General features: G+C 34.8%; 1 protein-coding gene across 1 annotated transcript; it reads right to left on the reverse strand.

Annotated features, from left to right (window-relative positions):
- Positions 1-1,482: 1,482 nt before the first annotated feature.
- On the reverse strand, positions 1,483-19,978 carry LOC109619152 (probable chitinase 10). The gene is made up of 22 exons (XM_066065847.1): positions 19,715-19,978; positions 16,957-17,038; positions 16,391-16,534; positions 14,629-14,803; positions 14,043-14,295; positions 13,802-13,926; positions 13,505-13,628; positions 12,341-12,529; positions 11,824-11,946; positions 10,876-11,656; positions 10,736-10,792; positions 9,450-9,624; positions 6,774-6,813; positions 6,204-6,447; positions 5,457-5,631; positions 4,732-4,984; positions 4,315-4,439; positions 4,024-4,141; positions 3,122-3,307; positions 2,387-2,509; positions 1,983-2,274; positions 1,483-1,832 (listed from the first exon to the last, which is right to left on the reverse strand). Exons 1-22 carry the CDS (start codon positions 19,715-19,717, stop codon positions 1,483-1,485), a joined length of 4,137 nt encoding a protein of 1,378 aa, XP_065921919.1. The 5' UTR covers positions 19,718-19,978.
- Positions 19,979-23,561: the final 3,583 nt, after the last annotated feature.

Below are 23,561 nucleotides of genomic sequence, written 5' to 3' on the forward strand. Positions count from 1 at the left end.
ATTAAGGAGAAAAGTATAAAGTATGAATGACTGATTGTTAATGGTCAGAGAAAGCAGTTCTATATTATATATTTGCATTTCCATTGTTCTTTCCCACTGTAAGCCCATACGGAGGAGCTGCAATTATTTCTCTATAATCGCAATTGCTCTGTCAGTATACTATGACGTCATAAAGGTGTAACGTTATATATACTTTTCCGTGACGTTATAGATTTAAACAACTATACGATACATCATGTGTTTTTCTCCAACTCCATTAAAATTGACGTATTTACATGTAATATTAAAACATGTTTTTGATAACATTTTAAAGGAATTACTGTTATAACATATCATTGATTCTGTTAACAAATCTATGTGAATTAAAAAGATACATTACAGTCTGAATGTTTACTTTTGATGTAATAGCTAAATGTCAAGGTCTAGGCTAATACAGGGTATTTGCGAGTGGTAAAATGCAAATATAAGTAATAAACAACGATTATTTAGTGAACATGGCGTTATGAATAGCAACTGCTCTGCTGGCATATTTTCCATGATGCGCTAGCGCGCATCATGGAATATGCCAACAGAGCAATTGCTATTCATAACGCCATGTTCACTAAATAACGTTGTTTATTTCTTAAATATGTACTGATGCACTCCTCCAAATGTAAGATTTTTTAATACATGTAAGAGATGTATATACATGTTGTACGTCGTTTAAATATCCTAGGTTCGGGAGTTTGACAGACATTTGTACGCTCTTCTCCTTAAGTCATGTGATGGTAGATGGTTAGTTTTTTATACGACATTATACAAATATTGACTAGGGTTGAGGGCAACATTGATTATATTAGCCCCCGAGGGACGAAATATTGCCCGACGCGAAGCGGAGGGCAATATTTTCGTCCCAAGGGGGCTAATATAATCAATGTTGCCCGAAAACACAGTCAACATTTGTTTTGTTATATGAAGAAACAAACCAAAATTAAGAAATTAATTGAAAACAGATCGCCGTAATTTTCTCGGCTCAACAAAGAATTCACGAATTCAATTCTGTGCAAAGTTCATTTCCAAAATATCCTCAGCACCAAACCGCTGATATTCCTCCGACCGAAAGAATTAATATACAGATGTTCTACCTGATTTTACTTCACAGTACTATTCGCAAATCCTCATATCCGTTATGATAGCAAACCGTCGCATTGCGCGTCCGTTGTTTACTTGCCTTGACTGACTATTATGACGTCACCTTGTTTTGGAGTCGCGAAGAGTTATTTACGTCATCGTTTACGAATCAACTAATCAGAGGCGATTATTTGAAAAAGAGGGAATGTTCTCTAGATATTATTCCTAGCCGGTCAATATAAAAAAAATATTGACCGGTCAATTTTTTTCGGACGAGCTAATATTACAATTATTGACTATTCGTCTATATAGAGTTATATAGTGAGAATATACTACTGAATATAACAATTTTAAATATTTCATAGACAACTTTTACACGTACAATATTGGACACAAAATTCTGAAAATATAACAGAACATCGCAACGAAGGGTGTATACGATGAAAGTAAAACTCCAGTGTTTGTTGGTGTGTCATCGAGAGAGGAGTTGTCTGTCCTGAAATAGGCACTGGTGCTTGATGGAGGAATACTTGTTACTATTACTATGGCTATTGCTGTACAATCCACATTGGAAGGCCAGTCACACTGCGAAGTGGCGATACTGAATTCTAGCCCCGAGGGGCAGACTCTTACGAATGTATTTCTTTTTACACACTGTATATACTTAGAACAGTCTGACGAATATCTGTAGGTACCATCGGCAACTTTACTACAATCCACATCTAAATCGTAAACAAAAGCAACAAATTGAATAATGATATTAAATATAGTTTTCAAAACAGAGGGCTAGTTACTCTATTTCATAATTATACAGGAAGTTGTTTACAAGTACTTCGAGTGATATGACTGTTATTGTTATGGTGTTATTTTACCTAGGGACGTTATTCCGTCGTGACCACTCCCTCCGCCCCCGCTGTCCGGAGTTTTCCCGCCATCACCTGTGGGTGTTTGGTGAGGAGACCTACTTGTTGTCCCCACAGTGGAGAGAGGGATATGTGTGGACGGTGGGGTGATAGAAACGCCCGACTCTGACGCCAGCAGTGTATAGGTCATTACTCTACTGATCGGGTATTTCCCGTACCCACAGATGTTGTTAAAGTCATCAAAGTCCAGGGCCCAAATCATGGCGCCACCTAACTGTTTCTTTATTACAAGGTCGTTAATCTAGTGAGTTAAGAGGGGTATATTCGGTAATCCAAACAAGATGAAACATCGTCTTGCAAACTATGTATAATAATACTCTTCGAGTTATATGGAAACTATATTTTCATCTCACCTTAGTAAAGATGCTGAGTTGATCGTCAAAACCAACCCATAATTTTTCCTGCACGAAAAAGGGCGTTTGTGCATCTAAATCTCTGTACGTTTTACCGACTTTTTGAATCTGTCTCTCACAAATCTGTTGAAAAGTTATGCTTTGATAACCAAAATACATAGCCTTTTAAAAATAGTAAATATACTACTGCATATAATTATCCCTATTATATAACTACTAGTGCACAGCGAATTAGAGAGCTATATGGTCGTGGCCATTTTTAGACTCTATTGACCTCCTTTAAAAGAAGAACTCTTTGTAAAAATATAGGAAAGCACCAAAATTTAAACGGTAAAACATATTGTTTTTCTTTACTAAGGCCTAAAAAAAAGTTGTGTGTTTAGGGTAACCCGACCTAACCTACAAAAATGCCCCAATCCTACTATTTTTAGATGTCTGTTTTATCCTATTGTGAAATTTATAATATTTCTATTAAAAAAAAGTTTTTTAAAATATGACACAAACAAACATTCTTAGGATTCATGCAAAAAAATATGATAAAATAAAAATAAAAATAAATCCCTACCTACCTAACCTAATTTTTTCACCAGTGTTACCCTAAACACACAATTTTTTTTATATAAATAATAGTTTATAGCTAAACAAATTATACCTTAAAATTTACGTAGATCTGACGCTTAACTTGTTGACCATCAAGCCTCCTTAAAATAAAAAAGTAATGTAAAAGAAACGTACCTCATAATAAGGAAGAAACCCATTCTCTGGGACGTATTTCCCCTGGGGTCCGGACCCTGTGGCCGGTGCCCCCACTCCAAAGTTATTCTGGTCCTGAAGATTGAATGATCGACCGTACGTGGCCAGTCCAAGAATCAGTTTTTCTTTTGGAGCTCCTTTGTTTAACCAATAATCGACAGCAAAGGCCTGGTACAAAAGAAATGAGAATAAAAGTTAAATGTAAAGAATATCTGATATATTTAAAATTGAATTGATGTATAACTTTAAAACAGTACCAAAAAGTAAATAAAAAAGAAAATAATAAGTTAGCAAGCTCACTTATACCCCACGCTTCCCTATTATTTGACAATGATATACAAAATGAATGGAATGGTATGCATTAAAAAGATGATTTGATAAAGGGCATAACTCGGAAACACCTCCCTGCGAATATGCACACCTATTCCTTTGTATTTACCAACTAAAAATCCTAAGTTCAAAGGGTCGAAATTCCCCGAAAAATAATGGAATTTGAATTTCCTGGTATTAAACACGTCTACACATGTTGTCTAGATGCCTACACAGTTTTTTCTAAACTCCATTCAGTGGTTTAAGAGGAGTTGCGCCTAAAATCTCTTTATTACTACATTTAACTTCGGGCCAAATTCTAAGTTCAAAGGGGCAGAAATTCCCAGATAAATAAAGGAATCGGAATTCCCTGGTATTATGCACATCTACACATTGCGTCCTAAATGTTATTATCAAATGGAAATAATACTCAGCATGTATGTAGTTTTCAGAAAACTTCAACTGCTTGTTTATTCCACCTACAACTGTAATATCCTATATGCAAACAAACTAGAAGCATATTTGATATTGTACTTTGTTCTTAATCAAATACAGTAACACAAAATCGTGCATACCACATTGTACTCGTCACTGGGGTCAGCTGAGGGTTTGTACAGGGCGGCGTTAAATCCAGTAGCTTTTTCCCAACCGCCACGTAAGTCATACGCCATCAGGGATATAAAGTCAAGATACCTACAAGCATGTATTTTGTACAACCGCATTTATTTCTGATTTCTTTATTGCCAGCATATGATAAAAATTGCCTTAATGTTTCTGAAGTTACTGACAGTTTTTGCTTATTAGGCTTGAATGAGAATTTCTTGTTTATCAACTATTTTCTTGAAAAGCACCCAAAATATCCATACTTGGACATTTCCGGAATGTTGTATGCAGTGTCGGCCACGGATTTTCCTACTCCTACTGCAGTGGTTAAAAGAAGTCGACTTTTGTTGCTTGATTTGGCTTCTTCCTTAAACGCCTCCATACTTTCCTTGAACGAAAAAAGAAGTAAATAATGTCTTGATAATTATTCAATACGAAATGATAAAATGTTCAACGTTTAACTTCTTACAGCCTATAATTACAGTTTCTTACAGTTTAATTCGAAAAATTAAGGAAAATTTGGGGGTTTTATTTAACCACAGGAAGTACAGATTCTACACATACAAAAGATTGCATTTAATCATATTTTTCCAAAGAAAACAGTTGACTTTCGGTGACTGGTGGCTGATAACCTTAATGCACTATCTGTACCATTAGCTATTATACCATCACAATCATACCCTAAGCAAGATTGGAAAGTTATTGAAATCCTCTGGAGCACCACCACGGTTGGCGGGATATTCCCAATCCATATCGAGGCCGTCAAAGTCGTACTTCCTGAGCCAAGAAATGGCGGACTGAATAAACGTTCGTCTGTTAGCGGGAGAGGCAGCCATGTCTGAGTACGGTTTACTTCCGGCCGTCCATCCCCCCATTGCTAGCAGAGTTTTCAATCCTGGATTAATTCTCTTAACGGCGTTGACTTCGGCATATCTACAAGCCAAACGCTATGTATACAGTATAAGATTTAGACAGATGACCGCCAAGAAGAAAAAAAGACGTTAATATAGTCACAGATATGCATGTTATAAATTATTTTATGGTGACATACAGTAAAACACGGTTATAGCGAACACGTTTATAATGAATTGACGCTTACAGCGAAGTGATTTTCATTCCCCGGGACTATATTACATGTTGTAAACTTGATGGATATAACGAATTACGCTTTCAACGAAGTAAAATCGTCCGTCCCTGTCGCTTCATTATAACCATATTTTATGGTGACATACATATGTAACTACATATATTTGCTTATAAATATCTTAAATGTGGAAATGTTTCAATAGGACATAATAGCTGCAAATATTGCAGAAATATTTTTTTTTTTGTTAGGAATTTCTGTATGTTGGTTACTAGCAGATATCCATAGGACATAAGAATATGAACCCCCTTGCTTGTATACTTTGTTCCGTCGTTCCATTCAAAGTTGATGATTTTGTTGTTTTCTAGCTTCCCAAATGCGTATGCAATGTGTGTACACAGGGACGGGTCGATGTGTTTAGGATCAAATTTAGCAAGTCCATTTCTATACTGAGCCCAGTTTGTGTAATAGCATACTCGTTTGTACTTCAGGGCAGCTGAAAAACAAATACATATGTCGATGAGAGCATGTAGAAATAAGATTAATGTTACTTACAGTTCTGTAAGTGTAACTTAAAGACAAAACAAAGAATTAGTTGTTTTCAATACATCTATAAATCTTTTATTTTCTATTTAAAAAGTTGCGCTGATAAGAGAAAAAACTGTATACAGGAAAATATTCGCCCCCGTTTTATTTTCGCTCCTATCGCCCTTGTTGTCAGAGGGCTAATTTAAGACTAAGCGAATTCCAATGTCTCAAATTACCACAATTGTGCTAATGTGCTCAGGCGAATTCATGACGGGGCGAAAATGTTTGCATGTGTAAACGTCGAAAATTACACGGAGTAAAGATAACTCCGTATACCGTATATCTTCAAAAATATATAAAATAAAATTAAATAATCAAACGAAATTCAATTTATTTCATTTGATCTAACATAAAATTTGTGATAATATGAGACAGATTATGGCACGAACCATTTGTTTACAACAAGCCACTTTTTCACACCTCTCTCTAAATAAATCATAATGAAAAACTTCTAAAGTATACATGAAAGTATTAACTTACCAGTGTGACAGAGGTAAGTAAGGTAAATGAAGGTAAGCAAAATCCGCGCCATTCCTGAGACCAGCTGCGTGGATAAGATCGTTCTTTCCTGCTTAGAATGGAACACAACAACTTTTGTAGGTATTTGGTACTTCCTTATATACATATTGTATATTTCCCGGCAGCTGCATGGGAGGCAACAAGTTAAACACATTTTTTCCGAAAAGAAAATAAATAAGAAGTCGCGTGGGTTTGATTCCCACGGCTAGTATTCTGTAGGAAATTTCTGGTAAAATGTTTTGACCAATCACACTGCAAACTTCTCGAAATTAATAAATAGTATCGGTTTCATGTTAGCACATTCCGTGTTTGATACATGTACATCAACTAAGTCAAAATAATATAGTGAAATACCTGTTTCAGTTTTATTTTGATTAACTTTTACTACCGTATAATGTAAATTTTGAGTTGAAAAAAGATAATTATGCTTATGCATGCGATTTTTTTTTTAAAGTCCTCAGTATATGCATGAAAATTGAACAAGTTACATGTTCGATGCTTGTGCGTGAAGCACGCTTTTGTTTTGTTTACGATAAAATATGGCATCATGAAGGTATTTGAATGATTAAATCTGAAAAAATTAAATCTTGACACTTTTAAACAATATGTTATATGGAGAAGTTCTAGTTAAATGCGGTCTTTTTTCCAAATGGGAAAACGTTATGCCGACTCTCAGTATGGGGATATATTAGGCTATAGCTACAGGAGCGTATTTCCCTCCATAGGAAAAAAACCAACTTGGGTTTGTTTATATAACTAAATACAAGTAATGTATTGCCAAGCGATGGAATTGATCAAATAACCTGACATTTTACATGTACATCTAAAATTAAAATATGCTATGGCATATATATTAATGATGATATCAATTTGCATGTTACATATAAATTTGTTTATACATGTATTTATATAATTTATGAATTTAAACTTAAAGGTTAAAAACTGTGTAAATGTAAAGTTCGAATTCATTTGGTAAGTATAAATATAACAAATAATACAATTTGGTGGAGGGATTGGCGAATTTTAATTTTTCTTGGCTTAATTTATGTGCTTCAAAATAAGAATTGCTTCCTAACCACAAGGAAGAATATTACTTTTGTTAGCGCCTACAGATTGTTCATTTTACCACCTTTCAATCTAATTTATTTAAGAATTGCACCTTTGGTCATAGATTTATAGCGACAATAATCTAAGACATAAACTTTCATTGAATCGTAGATATACGCTAGATATATGTACATATCAAACATGGTCGGTTTTCCCTTTTTTGGCATGTGCACCTGTATGCATGCTTATAGTTATTTCCTTGTTCTTCAGATTAAATACCCGGTAATCGTAATCGATAGTAATTAAATGTACTTGTTAACAATGCAATATCCCGACAGGCTTTCAATCTTAAACCATGCCTCGAACCTGGCGAAATTCAGGGACTTTAAGCACAGAATTGCCGACTCTTGTCGTTCTAGTGAAAATGTAATAATTACTTTGACATCAGAGTGACAGATTTTACAAAATATTACGCAAAATTTACTTTAGTAAATTGTAATAAAATAAAAAGCATTTACGAATAAATATAAATGAACAGCGAGGGCTTTGTATCGTGCCAACACCTGCTGCGACCCGAAAGCTTGGTCTTTAGTGTGTTACAAAGACAAGCGCGTGGCGAGAAACGCTTACACATATTCGAACACGACCGGGGTTCGAATCTTTAATATTAAATCCAGTTTAATATGTATGCTAGGATCAACTTATTGTATGTTCGAATTCAATTCCAATACGCTGTATCCGAAAAAGTATTGTACCACCTACATATCGTGTCGCTGGCGATATGATGAAAAAAAGATTACTGTATATTTTGCCACACGCGATATTGTTTGCAATGACTTAAATCCTGGTATTTTCTAAATTTTTCGGCCATAATCATATTTCAAGACTACTAGTGTTCTACAATTTCTGGAAGTAATAAACTATATATGTAAGTAAAGGGTTGTCTGTAATGTATTTTATGAATAGAATGGAGTAGTTAGGGTTAAGACTCATGAACTCACAGGATTACCAAGAGTGCGGAAAATTGGGCTCATACTAGAAGAGAAGTGCGGGGCTTGGAATGGTAAAGTTCTTAAAAACTTTGTTCATTGTCTAAACATAGATGGTATAAATAAAAAACACCTTCTGACCATGAACCTACTCATTCCAATATACAGGTATTTATGCTTTTTTTCGTTAAAAGCGCCTTCATCAATCTCGCACATTGTAATCAGTATATACGGAACCTTTTCTACATCCGTATTTACTATTATAATACATGTATATAACAAGGCAAAGTAGCTCGCATGATTTTCATGCGATTTCCTTTTCACATGGAAATTTTGCAAAATCAGAAGAAAAAAAAACTTCTCATGCGAATATCATGCAAATGTGCTCGCATGATATTCGGTTGAAAATTACACGATTTTCATGCGATTTATTTTACGCAAGATTTTATGCGATTAGGTATTTGTGTCAAATTCATAAGATTTATGCAAAATTCACATAGACGACCTTCCACTGTTATGGTCGCTACCCTTTATTAATCCTACAGAGCAGGATACAATTTCCCTAGCATTAATGGATCCATACCTTTGCAGATTTAAGAATTGACTTTCACGATAAACTCATTACATAATACTAAATCATGATTACGATAAAACAGTTTCAAAATAAAAATGTATATTTATTCATTAAGTTTAACAAGTATTAAAAATGAATATATAATTTCTTACATCTCATACAATGAGATATATATATACATAAAAGAGAAGAGAGGAAGAACATTTTGTATAACAAGGTTTATTTCACAGTGTAACAGCAAACAACCAATTATAAAGCGATTTTCCACAATTTCAATCTGAAAAAAAAGATTATATACAAATATATTTAGAATTCTATGTTTTAAAAATATTTCATTTTTTAAATGAACTGATTATAAAAAAAAAAAGAGCCACATTAACATGTACATGAATTATTTTGAAAAAAAGAGTATCATTAATTTACATTTGATATGATGATATGTAATATCTAAAAATATTTATTATAAATTTACATTTAATATAATGCATTCATGGTATGATTGTTGGTGAGTCGATACAAGACACCATTTATTGTACGGTCAATGGGGTAATAAATCCGGGGTACTTACGCCATGAGAGGGACTATTATTATCTTGGCAGATTAACACAGGACACCTGCGATATCCAGTCACATATTTGTTTCCTGGGATTATAATACAAATCTTTGGGACATTTGTAATGGAACGTTCTCCGGTTTTGGCAAACGTAGTATTTTGAGCAGTCATGGACGTCCACATAGTAACCGTTTCGTCGTCTGTGGCAACTGAAATACCCTGCAATACAGCGAAATCTTATACGATATTCTACAATCTTCTACATATACGTTACTTTTCGAGGGGGGGGGTGGGGGGGGGGGGGTCTGAGGGATAATTGTGTTTTCCGGAATGAGGGTCTAAGGGATAATTGTGTTTTTCGGAAGGGGGGTCTAAGGGATAATTGTGTTTTCCGGAAGGGGTGTCTAAGGTATAATTGTGTTTTCCGAATAGGGAGGGAGGGGGGGAGGGGGGTCTGAGGGACACTTCAGATTTTCGGAAATTAAACAAATACTTGCTTAATGCTTATGTTGTTTGATTAATTTGATTTTATAAAATACGACGTCTTAGTGTTCCATTTCTCCAAAAGCATGGATATTTGAGTGGGAGTGGGGGTTAACTTTGGCCTTTGAGATTATGATATTTTAAAGCAAGGTTGCTTTTTGCATCATATCCACATGCGGGTATGTTATTTTCAATATCATTTTACATATGATAATAAATAAAGCTGTTACAGTTAGCACGAACTCAATTTTCTCAAATAAAAAACAGCAATGGGATATACCTCATTTTGTTTCAAAATGTCTTTCTTTCTTATAATATTATTTTTAATACTATCTTTATTGTTAATTTAAGTGAGCAAACCTATACATGCATAATTATTCCTTTGTGCCTATTATGTGCCTAACCTTGCAGTGCAGTTGTGCAATATTGTATCAATAACGGAGATAACAATTAATATTTTCAACTTTACATTTACCACACTATTATTTTGCTTAGAATGATCAGATCAAATTTTTTGTAACTGTTGTTTCATATGAATAAAGTTCTCACGTATTTTTTTTTTTTAATTTGAAATTGAATTAAATTTATAAGCCGTTGTTTTATCAACTAAAGGAAGAAAATTAAGGTTAAACACACAAAAAGAGAATTAAACATTGATTTTCTTTAGTCAGGTTTACGACTGTTAAATGATTCCAAATATCTTGGTCCTTTTAAGCTTATGTATTTTAGGAATGTGCAAAAAAATAATTTGTGCATGCGTGCCCATACGTGTACATGCATTTTAGCATACGTATTTATAGAAAACGTTCCAAATATGGTGCGCGAAATAAATGAGAATTTAACTTACTGGAATATCGTGGAAAATATTTTCTTTCAGTAATTACTAACCAAAGGGGTGAGTTTTCTGGAATTGAGATATCATTATGCAAATATAGGCTCTCTTCATGATAAAGGCGATGGTATGATAGTATTACGGGGCTTACTTACTAAGGAACCCATTGCGTCCAGTATTCGGATTAAACGGACCAATCGGTTGTGCTGTTGTTAGTCTCCTTGTTGTCATGGGTCTCTTTGTTGTTGTTATTGTTCTTGTGGGTCTCTTTGTTGTTCTGGGTGTGGGTGCTATTGTGACCTCTCCAAAGTTTATACCTTCTCCCGTTGTTACTGTAGTTGGTGGAGTTTGGGTGACTACTTTATTTGTTGTTCGGTGTGCCAAAGGTAGTTCTTTCTTATTTATAAACATGACTGTTATAACTTTGTTGACGACTTTAGTGGTACTTTCGGTAGAACTAGTGACATTGACGGAAGGTGGCAATGTCCTGTATCCCGTTGCTCCGTTATCAACCGGATTAATAGGAGGTAACGTTGATGGCTCTTTGACTGTTGTCCGAATTTCTGGAATCGGTGGTAGGGGTGGCGGGGTTGGTGGTATTCGTCTAGCAGTTGTTGTCGTTGTTATTGTAGTTGTTGTCGTTGATGGAAGTGGAGTTGTTGTTGTTGTTGTTTTCATGGAGGTGGTGATTTCAGCTTCGTTTGTGGTCGTAGGTACAGTTGTAGATGTCGAGGTCGTCGTTGATGATGGTGTCGTCGTCGTCGTCGTCGTCGTTGACGTTAACATCTCCCCAGAGCGATTGTTCGTGATTGTTTCAGAAATTAAAGATGTCAGAGGGTACGTTCTGGAAGATGTTGAACACATTTTGTTAAAGTCGTCCAGCGAAAGGGACCAAACCATGCTGCCCCCATATCCTTCTTGTAAAATCCATTTTGCCTAAAATGGTGAACAAAAGATAAAAAGACAGAAACCAATGGGCCACATCTGAATATCGTTCTCAAGGGATTTTCATATACTTGTACTCAATTCTAAAATGTCATTACATTCAGGAACAGATCGTTTAAAATCAAATTCACAGATACAGATAATAATGAAGAACTCACTTTATTTTTTACGCTATAAATGTCGTCGTAACCAACCCACGTGTTTCCGGTGACGTAATAAGGTACGCTTTGCTCTTCGTCTCTAAATATCTTTCCATTTCTTCTGTCTTGCATCTGACAAATCTGGTAAAATGAATTTGAAGGGGGGTAATTAAGTAAAACAAATTCCAAAAAGAGTCGTAGAAGACATTAATTTTATTACGGCAGACAAATACGTTCTCGAGAACCTCATTAAATTCTAAACAATTATCATTCACGCATCAGACTGATATAAAGCAGCTCATGACCCATATACTAGTACTTGATTTGTGAAATACCTGTTTTTAAAAACACTACAATTTTAAAATAGATGTTTGCCTTTCAAAATCCATCAACGAAAGTCATTATTGTTCCTTCTTTTACCAAATACCTAATATTGTCTAAACAGCAAATAAAGATCGCTAAACAGAAAATGGGGTATTATTATATGAAATACAATTATCTCTCAAACAATAATACGCGTGTGGCGAATCTACACCTCGTAATACGATAGGAAGCCCGTCTCTCGTGTGTACTGTCCGGGGCGGCCCGGGGCCACGGCTGAGGCTCCAATATGGCGGTCAGTCTGAGGGTCCGCCAGTGTGTATGACCTCCCGTACGTCGCTATCCCTATGTTCAGTTTGTCTTTAGGAACGCCATTCTGGTTCCAATACCGTGCAGCCCAATTCTAGGAATACATAATAAGTCTGATACTCGATTGTGTTTAATAAGAAACATTTGTGTGTATTCTTTTTAGAAAATAATGCTGATGTTAAAGACAACGACTTAAGTTGTTTTTTTTTTATAAAACTATAGTATTCATGCGAAGTTTTTCATGTTGCGTATTTCATGTACTAAAATGCACGAAAGCAGAATGATCGTGGCCAATCTGATTAAGGTGGTATGGGACACTCCCATGATGTGACGTATTGTTTATCGAAATAAACAATAAAATGAAGTCTAATTATATAAGTAGTTGCTTTCCCAATATTTTCACCTCATAGGCGTCGGAACCGGGGGGGGGGGGGGGGGGGGCTAGGGGGCTTAGCCCCCCCCCCCTTTTTTTTTTGCAAAGTTAGACCTAACCATTAGGTACATAGCAAAATAGAAGGTTTAGCCCCCCCCCCCCCCGGATTAGGATTTTCATGATTTTGGGAATTAGATTTTTTTTGTTTGTTTTTTTTTTGCTTGTCAAGATTTCTGGGGATAAGTCTAGCCCACCCCCTCTCCACACACACTTTCAATTTGCTTCCGACGCCACTGCACCTAACGAAATGGGTTTGAGGGTCTACTACGAATCTGTAAGTCCTCCACATTAATATCGACAGATGTCCCATACCACCTTAAAATCTGTTTAAAAAGTTCTTAAAAGCTGTTCTAATACGAGAGCGGTAGCGTATCAAAACAGCTGATTTTAATCAGATTGGTCGTGGCCATTCTTAAACTATATTAACCTCATTTATATGGAGAGCTCTGTATAAAATTTTGTTTTTTAAAGTTCAAAATCCAAAACTTAATCTAATTTAGTTAGATTTTTTAAACAATAATAAAGGTTTGGCCTAAATAGCTTATCTAAACTTTCAATGAGTAGTTTGTTGATAACCCCGCCTCTTTAACATTTTTTTAAAAAAAAAGTGATCATTTGGTTCTAACTTTGGTTTACCGTGTTCATTCTTCGTTGAGCCTCGGTTTCGGATCTCCTACTGTACAGCGGACTGTTGTGGCCGACGGTACTCTCCCAGCCGCCGTGAAAATCGTACGTCATTAGGTTTATAAAATCGAGATATCTGAAAGTGGAACAATATATTGTGAGCAATTAAGTAGTCTTTAGACATTAATTATATAAATGTTTAGGAAAATTTATAATGGGTCATGGGATTTTTTTTAAATCCTCCATAAAACTTTTGTTTTTTCGATATCAATGTAACTTTTACATTGATGTCCACTGAGATATACATACTTTCCTAGCGTGATGATGTCATACGCCTGGTCCACGAGTTCCTTGCTTGTCGGCACGGCAGCTGACAACAGGAGCACCGGTCTTCCTGTCCGTCTAGCTTCCCGGTCAAACGCCTCCCGTAACAACTATAAAAAATATCCCAAAAAATCCACAAATATTGAATAAAAGACTTACTTTGTTTTATCATGCCTAAGATGCTTACAACTTCTGGGTATAATTTCATCATCATAAAAAATAGTACCTTGACCAGTTTAGCAAAGTTTTCTTTGTCCTCGGGCCTTCCCCCTCGGCGAGTCGGATACTCCCAATCCAAGTCCAAGCCATCAAAGTCGTATTTCCGGAGAAAGTCAATGGCGGAATTGACGAAGAGTAGTCGGCTTTCTGTAGAGGCGACCATTGACGAGAACGCCCCACTTCCGGCGTTCCACCCGCCCACCGCCAGTAGAGTCTTTATTTCTCGATTTTTATTTTTAATTCTGTTAAATCTTTCATACCTTTTAAAAACAAATTATATATATCCAAAAAATTAAATTCAATTTTGTTGATCTAAAACCAATTTCGAATGATGAATAAAAAACAGAAAAAAAGAAATATGTTCGATGCTTAGGATGACAATTTGAAAAAAAAAAATACATGGAAATAAAACCTAGTCAAAAAGAATTAACTCTGATTTGTGATAAAACATGATTTTCACCCAACTCATTGAATATTTTTTTATATCTTTCCAAAGGTTGGATGAAAGAAAACAATCAAATCGTTCAATGAAAATTACATCCTATCCATATATGGGTTTTGAATGGACCAATGAATGTTCGTGGTTACGGTACATTTGTGGGTCGTTCCACTCGCTGGTTTCTATCTGAGCTCCCCTCAATTCGGCGAAGGCGTAAATCAGGTGTGTACATAGATCTGGATTGATGTCCTCGGGGGTGAACCTTGCTGGGGCCTCTCGATACTGGGCCCAGTTGGTATAGTAACACACTCGTCTATGTTTCTTTGTGTCTGAATGAAAAGCACGTTCTTTTGTTAAACTTACCCTTGTGAGGTGGAATTATGATCGGATTTGATTTTTTAGGTCACCTGAGTCACTAAGGTGACCTATTGCCATTGGTCTTCGTCCGTCATTGTGCGTCGTCCGTTAACAAATATACATTTTAACTTTCTCTAGAAAACCGCAATGCCATTTATAACCATTTTTGTTATACTTTCATGTTAAATACTGAAATCTGATTGGTTAAGACGCAGTTAATAATATTTATTGTTATACTTTCATGTTAAATACTGAAATCTGATTGGTTAAGACGCAGTTAATAATATTTACTATTACCCTCAGCGTTAGCAACGCACTTGGCAACGGGTAACATTAAAAAATGTTACATGCGCGAAAATTATGCGCGTACGGTTCGCTGTAGAATTCACGTTATTCCTATATAAAAGCAGTAAAATTTTCTTAAAAATTTTAAAAAAGACATTCAGTATAACAAAATAAATAGTGCCTGTTTGGGAGGATAACAGTTGAAATTGACACCCCTCGAAAACCATTGTCAACCTCCGCTTCGCGTCGGTTGACAATGGTTTTCTCGGGGTGTCAATTTCAACTGTTACCCTCCCAAACAGGCACTATTTATATACTATTACCCTCAGCGTTAGCAACGCACTTGGCAACGGGTAACATTAAAAAATGTTACATGCGCGAAAATTGTGCGCGTACGGTTCGCTGTAGAATTCACGTTATTCCTATATAAAAGCATTAAATTTTCTTTAAAATTTTAAAAAAGACATTCAGTATAACAAAATAAATAGTGCCTGTTTGGGAGGGTAACAGTTGAAATTGACACCCCTCGAAAACCATTGTCAACCTCCGCTTCGCGTCGGTTGACAATGGTTTTCTCGGGGTGTCAATTTCAACTGTTACCCTCCCAAACAGGCACTATTTATATAATGGTTTTCTCTTGGATAAGAAATCTAAATTGTGAAATTTATGATCTAACCACCCCTGGTGCCTCATTAGCGTAACCAATATGCAAAGAACGGATACATTTTCAAATATATTCTTCTCTACTCCCATACATTTTGGAAAAAATTTAATGCATAATTATAATGTTCATTATGTCCTCTACAAAATTATAAAAATTCATGACCCCTGTGTCAGGATTAAGGCCCTTAGGTAGCGCCAATATTGCCACATAGTGAAAATTTATACAGTTTTGTAATTTTTTTTCTTCTGTACTTTCAATGTCGTAGGAGTAATCTAAATGTAAACGCATTGTTATTATGTCCATAAAGTCTTCTTCATATTGTGATTTTGTAACTTATTGTATACAGTAGCCCATACTAAATACATTAAATTCCTTTGACTTCACAATAGTTTGATAGCTTATGACAATTAAAAAGTTCAACTTATATCACACAAGTGCACAAAGTCTATTAAATCTCACAACATTCTCGGGTACAAAGTTTCATTTTACTCATTGACAAGTGACCATTTAAGGTCATATAATAATGTTCAATGCAATGTTTAATTGACCAGCAAGACGTGTGCATGAGAAGTTACATATTAGATACACAGAATACTGTTAGATGTATTACCACAGAGACTGTCGGACTCGTCTTTCCCGTCCACACAGTTGCTGTCCCTGTCACACGCCCACTCCTCGGGGATACAGGTCCCATTACCGCAGTGGAACTCAGAGGGGCGACAACTCGTCCCACGTCTGGGGGTGAAGCTGAAAACTTCCATGTCATCCGATATTACAGTCACTGTTATACAGATAATTGTTGTATACACACCCTCCCAAAACACACCATCAGTAAGTTCTTAATTAGTTTATAATAAGAATTTTTCTGATGTATTGCTCAAACTTATTAAGCTAGCTTTTACTTAGGTAACAATTATGGGAAAGAAAAAAATTCATGAAATTATGTTTGATTTTATTGTTTATTTCGATAGGAAGTACATCATATGGAAGTGTTCCATACCTCCTTATGTATTAACAAGTGAATTTCAGTAAGTTTCTACTTTCTGTGTGAAATTCCCTAAATTACTTAATTCATTTGCATTTTCAGTTGACAGTTGTATACAATGTCATGTATATGCACTTATTTGGAGGTAATGAAAGGGGGACTGTGTGGGAAATTATGTTAATGTTTCTCACCTCGAGGTTGTCCTAAAACGAGGCTTAGATCTCGAACAAGGACAAAAATGACCGGAATCAAAGATGATCTCAGTAAATGTTTCTGAAAATACGAAACAGAAGATAATAGTTTAGGAGACCTGAATGATTGTAGCAATTTTTTGACCACAAGAATCTCTTTTAGGACGCAAGGTGATTAAATGGTGATAATTTGGCGGGCAGCTGACAAAAGGGTACCACTTTAGTACGGATAAGTCCTGCTACAGTTTTCAAGATAGGAAGTTGATGTTTGGCAGATCATTTGTACATATATCAGAGATTTGTATCTCACTTGGATTTTGGTTTTTGACCATAGTAAAAATATACCAGCTGTTGAACTTAGTCATTTTCTTGCCAAAGTATTGTATATAGGGTACTCCATTTTTCTGGATGCGGTAGGTAGTGTTTATTAATTCAGGATTGTCATGGATTAAGGATTCATTTCACCTAAAAGAACACCCGGTGTCACATTGACAACTTTTCTCTTGTTTACCTGTAATTTCCTACCTACGTTTTATGTGATTATTAAATCTTTAATGGTTTGTTTACTTTATTTGAGAAAATACCCCATTAGATGCCATGTAAGGACAAGTATATGATGGGATGCCATTTTCTAATTGTACTCTACATGTACACATGGAACAAATGCTCGTTTAAATCTGTAAATAAGACACTTTATATTATAAGGGAATATATAATTAACGTACATGTATGGATAAAAATATTAAAAAATTCTCGTAAACGCATTCAAGTCTTTCGTTAATGTGAAAAAGTTTTGTAGAGGAAATAATTCTTAACTGGAATTAAACATTTTATCTCCCATTCATCTACACTATTTTTTACCTTGAAGAAATTTGATATGTATTCAAAGTAAAATATTACACCCCTCTCTCTCTCTCTCTCTCAGGAAATATTTTAACTAGAATAAAACTAATTTGTTTTGTTATTTTTTTTCATCAATAGTTAGATCTCTTAATTTGTTTTTAGAATAGAGCTGTAGATATTTTCATATTTTGGTATTTGTCCAATAAAATATTTGCTTATACAATAATTTGATCAAATGAAGTTTCCAAAAAAAATTTTGCATTGAGAATAACAAGGTATATCTTAAATCCTCTCTTTTTGCAGTTAAACAGACGAACTTCCCAGAAGACATCAAACTAAATGTAAATGGCCTGTTCACAAAGTAATGATAGTCACTTAACCTTGGCGCTCATTAATTGCATTTACGAATCCAGTGTCACATTTCTACACACCTCGTACATCTTAATGCGGGTCACCAGGTAAGGACTGAACATCAAGGTGTTGTTGTCTCGGATCCCGTGCGGTCCCGTTTTGTTAAATATCTCTGTTCTATTCGTTTACTACATATCTATGATTTATGTTATTATTGATATCATTACTGTCAAATATCATAACATTTCTTTGTTTCCTATCAAGTGGTTAAAAGTTCATTCTTACGACGCCATTGCCCATCTACAAATTATAAAAATTAATTCATTCACGTGGAGTTAAGTATACTTTTTGCAGTACAAATGCACGAGAACTTTCGGGATCTAGCTGCAAATGTTTTCTGCGAAATCAATTATTTAATAAACGCCCATGACATCAAATCTTTGACATTTATCAAGACAGTTAAATATACACGCGTGTTCCCTTTTATTATTCAAAGGACATTTTGTTTTACGTCAACTCCCAGGACAATTTAGGGTATTTTTTGTTTGGAATCCTGTATCTAATATCGTTGAATTTTTATATACATATATATGTGTATTTGATAATTTCTACGATTAATTTATCAATTGATTAATTATTGCTAAACTTTAAAATAAACCAAGATATTAGAAGTCAATATACATCTTTAAATATAAATTAAAAAACCTGTAAAATGATACGCTTTATAATTTCTTATCATCCTTATTTCAATGACAATTAGGTCTGAATATCATCAATACCGGTATGTTACATTTTTAATGTGGATGGTTTTCCCTTTATTTGTCGGCAAAAAGAGATTCAAATTATCAGAAGATGTGCAAACGACATGCTCGACATTCATCCGTGTTTACACTATCGGGTATTGTATTGTTTTTGTTGATTAATACAGGAAAGGGCTATTCTTAAGCGTGTAAAAATATTTCGTTTTAAAAATGTTTGTGACTTGTATATGAAATAAAAAGCAAAGATTAAATTTACAAAAAGTAACGTTATTTCTTTGAAATTTGGCAACATAGAAATGTAGTGATTGTCGAAATTTGATCCGTAGAGTAATGCAAAAACAACAACATTTAGATTTTATTAACACTAAAAAGTGAAACATATGCATGCAAATTTTGTAGTCAAAACACTCGACCTTCAATTATCTGCAAAATATACGCGAGATTTCAATGGATCGTTATAAATTAGCTAAAGTTGCAAATTAGGGCTTTCATGTACTGACATTTGACAAGTATGGTTGTTGTTTTTTTCTTTTTCATCGTTTCATTTTGTGTACACTGACGAAACTCACCACCATTACGGCCCAGGACGTATAGAAAATAAAGTTTTTAACAAATTTCACAGAAAAGGATCTTTTTAACAACAATTTCACGCTTAAGTGTTGAAAAATTGAAGGAAAAAATGCCGCCCTTCTTAAATAATGCGTTGTTCATGATTATCAACATGAGAAGAATATCAAAACTCAATAAAATAAGCGTCCATAGGATAAATTGACCACATAATACTCAGTATAACAAGTACTCACCATTTTCTTGTGATGTAATTTTTCGTTGCTGTTCTGTAGAAATCCAGAGAAAAAGAATTCAATAACTTTTGGTAACACTAAATCTTGATCAATGACGTTTATATGTTATTTTTTTATAGTGGTCATCCTGTTGATTGAATACAAACAGATTTCTTATTGCAGAGAAGTCATTATGGACGCATAAATAGAGTCCGTTAGAGATAAAGAAAGCCCACACTATAGCATGGAACTCTAGCCCGAGGGCCCAAAAAGCAAATGTCACGCAGTAAGTGACAAATAAGTAAAACAATTACCGACAATCAATAAAATTGTGCAAGTCTAACCAACATGCATGTTGTTGGAAGATCTAGAAAGATCAAACTTGATTGCCAAAATATTTAATTTTGCATAATTTCGGGTCAATGCAAATACCAGCGAGAAATTATTGCGGAAATGGAAGGGACATAATGTACGTTATTTGTATAAAATTATTATCAAATCGTTATAATACTATATAATTAGATTTCCCCTCTGAAGAGAATGCATAAAAAGGCATTTTAGGCAGTTAATCAATCTTCGTCAGGTTAACACCTGAAAGTGAAAAGACGTTATTGATTTATATAAAGAGAGAGAGAGACCCTGAATGCATTGCTCAGCAGCCTTCGCATTATGCATGAACATTGGTTGTAAGCCTTGATATGTGAAGTCTGCGTATTAAGATTCTTTCTTTCTCCTTGTCAAAACTTTACTCTCCTGTCTTTCGTATTCATGATCTTAAAAAATTGGGCGTTAATTAACGTCCAGAAAGTGAAATTAACTAGACCTCATAATGTGTAATTAAGGGATGAACCTATGTAAAGAATGTGTTACGGATGTTCGTACGTGTAAAATTCCGTATGGTTCTATGTAAGCGTTCACAAAGTATCTTCCGTGGGTCACTCTAAAATCGATTGATCTCATCCTTTATTCCGCTCCATTGCAGTTTGAACGCCCAAAAATTTTGATTTTACTCCTTCCTTCATTGCAAACAACCAAATACATTCCCTTTGAGCTTAAATGACACTAGCCAACAAAATGTCTCACAATTTACTTTCTTATCATCATATTTATTGTATAAACGTGCGTGCTTTACCAGATTAAATTGTATACACTTGAAGCTTTTCATGTAACATGCAAAGGTGTAATATGTTTATTCTTTTTTATTTTTTGAAATTGTTTTACTAACAACAACATAAAAACGATTGTAGTAAATTGCATCAAGAAGACAATTCTGAAGATGGAAGTATCAGACATTATGTCCAGAACTTTATTTTTTATTTGTACTCAGAAAAATAAGTATTCAAAGTATTTGCATAACGTTTCATCTATGGTGCACGATCGATAAAAGAGGAATAACCACGGTAATTTATTTATTTTGTTTGCTTTGTTTAAAGCAATATGTACGAAAGCCGAGAAGGATCATTCGAGATTCGAGATTCGAAATACGAGATTCGAAATACGAGATTCGAAATTCGAGATTCAATATCTAAATTAACCAATCAAATCATGGATCTGAAACCTGTATCCTAGCAAAATCAAACTGTTCTAAATAAAGATCATTCGTACATGCTCTTTCCTACAAATAAATGTCTTAATAGCTCTTATATAGTGGTTATAAAATGGTTAAATTAACATTGATGAATTAACCCCACACAGTATAAACAATTAAATTAGAAATAACACTGTTGGCTTTGCGTGTTTGCCCTGTATGTATTTCCCCCCGAACAATTTTAACCCGAAGTGTATTCGCACCAACTGTGTAAAAATCGGCTCGCGAAGAAAGATCTGTTTAATCTAAATGTTTTAGTTATGAAACGAAACTCAATGAAATAATCGACATGTCAAAATATAGGTTATGACAAGTTGCTGTCCTTTAAAAAAAGGACTACAATACGTGGACCATTTGCATGTGTTTCCAACGAAAACGTGATAGCCTTAAGATTATCAGAGATTCCACCCACTCTAGCCCCCTGCTTTTAACCACTCAATTTGTACAATGTATTACGTATATGTATAGCTCTGACTTTTTATCTCAGAACTTAAAGGGTTCATACTTCTAAAATAATTATGATCTATCTATTAATGAAGTATGCATGTATAGTATCAGGCATTCGGCGAATTCTACTATTTGCGCACACATTACGATTCGCACTACTTTGTTAACTATGCAGTGACAGCTTTGTTTAAATTAATTTCATATTTTGATGCATTTTTCTTGAGATTTAAACTTTTATACAGTGACAATTATCCAATCACACTTAAATGCTTAAAAATTTTTAATCGGGAAGTACTCTAGCCTCGCCTACTATATAATTAAAGTTAAGTTACATGTGTATACGGAAAACAACAAAACATTGCAAATTTATATGCTATTTGATGCATGTTGTAGTTTCGGCATAACATTAACTTATTTCATAATACTGACAGTTCATATCACATGCCGAGTATTTCTTTAAAAGGAATACATGTACTTTGTTTCTGTACTGACTACTGTTTACCGACAACTTTACAATTACAGCGCCTTTGAACTTATGTGCGCATATGGTATGGAATCCCGATCCCGATTCAGATAAACTTGTGCTAGCCTGGTTCCCTGAACTACCCATTTCGCACAGGAACCAGGCTAGCTCATGCGCAGGCTGAATTTTCCCCATAGCATCCGGTTTAACCTCGCTTATATATTTTCTGCGTGGACCTCAGGGTCCACGCAATAAAGTTTTAAACCATAGAAGATATAATGATTTACAACCTCAAAGACAAATAGTGTATTGTAGGGTATGGCAATGCCATTGTCGATATGAGAGAGAGAGAGAGAGAGAGAGAGAGAGAGAGAGAGAGAGAGAGAGAGAGAGAGAGAGAGAGAGAGAGAGAGAGAGACACAGACAGACAGACAGACAGACACAGAGAGAGTTTTGTAGTGTCAAATTCAGTTTGATTTAGAATTTGAAATTTATTTGATTTGTTACAAGCATATATAGACAATAATTAAGCCTCTAAAACGAGAAAAGAGAGGAGGTAGCTATGGTATGGCAGACCAACTAGCAAGCTTTAATTTTAACGGTGTTAGCGCACCTATGATTGACATCGAGACTCTCTCTCTCTCTCTCTCTCTCTCTCTCTCTCTCTCTCTCTCTCTCTCTCTCTCTCATCACCTAGCATTTCCTTTTCCGTGAGGGGGTTTGGGGTATTTGTGATGTCTTACATTAGCTAGCGAAAATGATAAAAAAAAAACATGAAATTTTCTTTAAATTGTGTGCGGATGTTGTACGCCAATAATCTGTTTTCAGTATATACATTTCAAGAGGGGGGGGGGGGGGGGCAATATAGTCCTAATTAATTTGTCAGTTATTCTGTCCCCACTTTGTTTTCTCTTCGTTTTCCAGGTTTTTATTATTTGGCTCGGCAAATTAATATAAAACTTTCTGTGTAGCTCCATAACGATGCACTGTAGATAAATTATGAGTAGTTTTACTTTTGATAAACAGGTACATATCCGTACTTGATTTTTAATTTGACTCTTATAATCGGATTTAATATTCCAATAATTATAGTGTAGGAAAGAGTAGACGGGACTTTTTTGCGCATATCCTACTGTACCATTCATTCAACACAGGTATTAGCACTCATCGAGTTCGACTTGCTTTCCTTTTCTTTCATCCGCTGGATTTAAAGCTATTAATTTTTTAAAATATTTTGAATTTATGGCCTGATTATATATAAATTAGAGCTGCGCTGGTTCATATATTTACCCAAATGGACCAAAATATAACCAAATGAATCTAAAATTTTGACAAAATTAGTTTTAAACGTACGACTCTTTTTCAATTCT

The sequence above is a fragment of the Magallana gigas genome, chromosome 7 (genome assembly GCF_963853765.1).
Source record: "Magallana gigas chromosome 7, xbMagGiga1.1, whole genome shotgun sequence".
In the NCBI taxonomy this organism is placed as follows: Eukaryota; Metazoa; Mollusca; class Bivalvia; order Ostreida; family Ostreidae; genus Magallana; species Magallana gigas.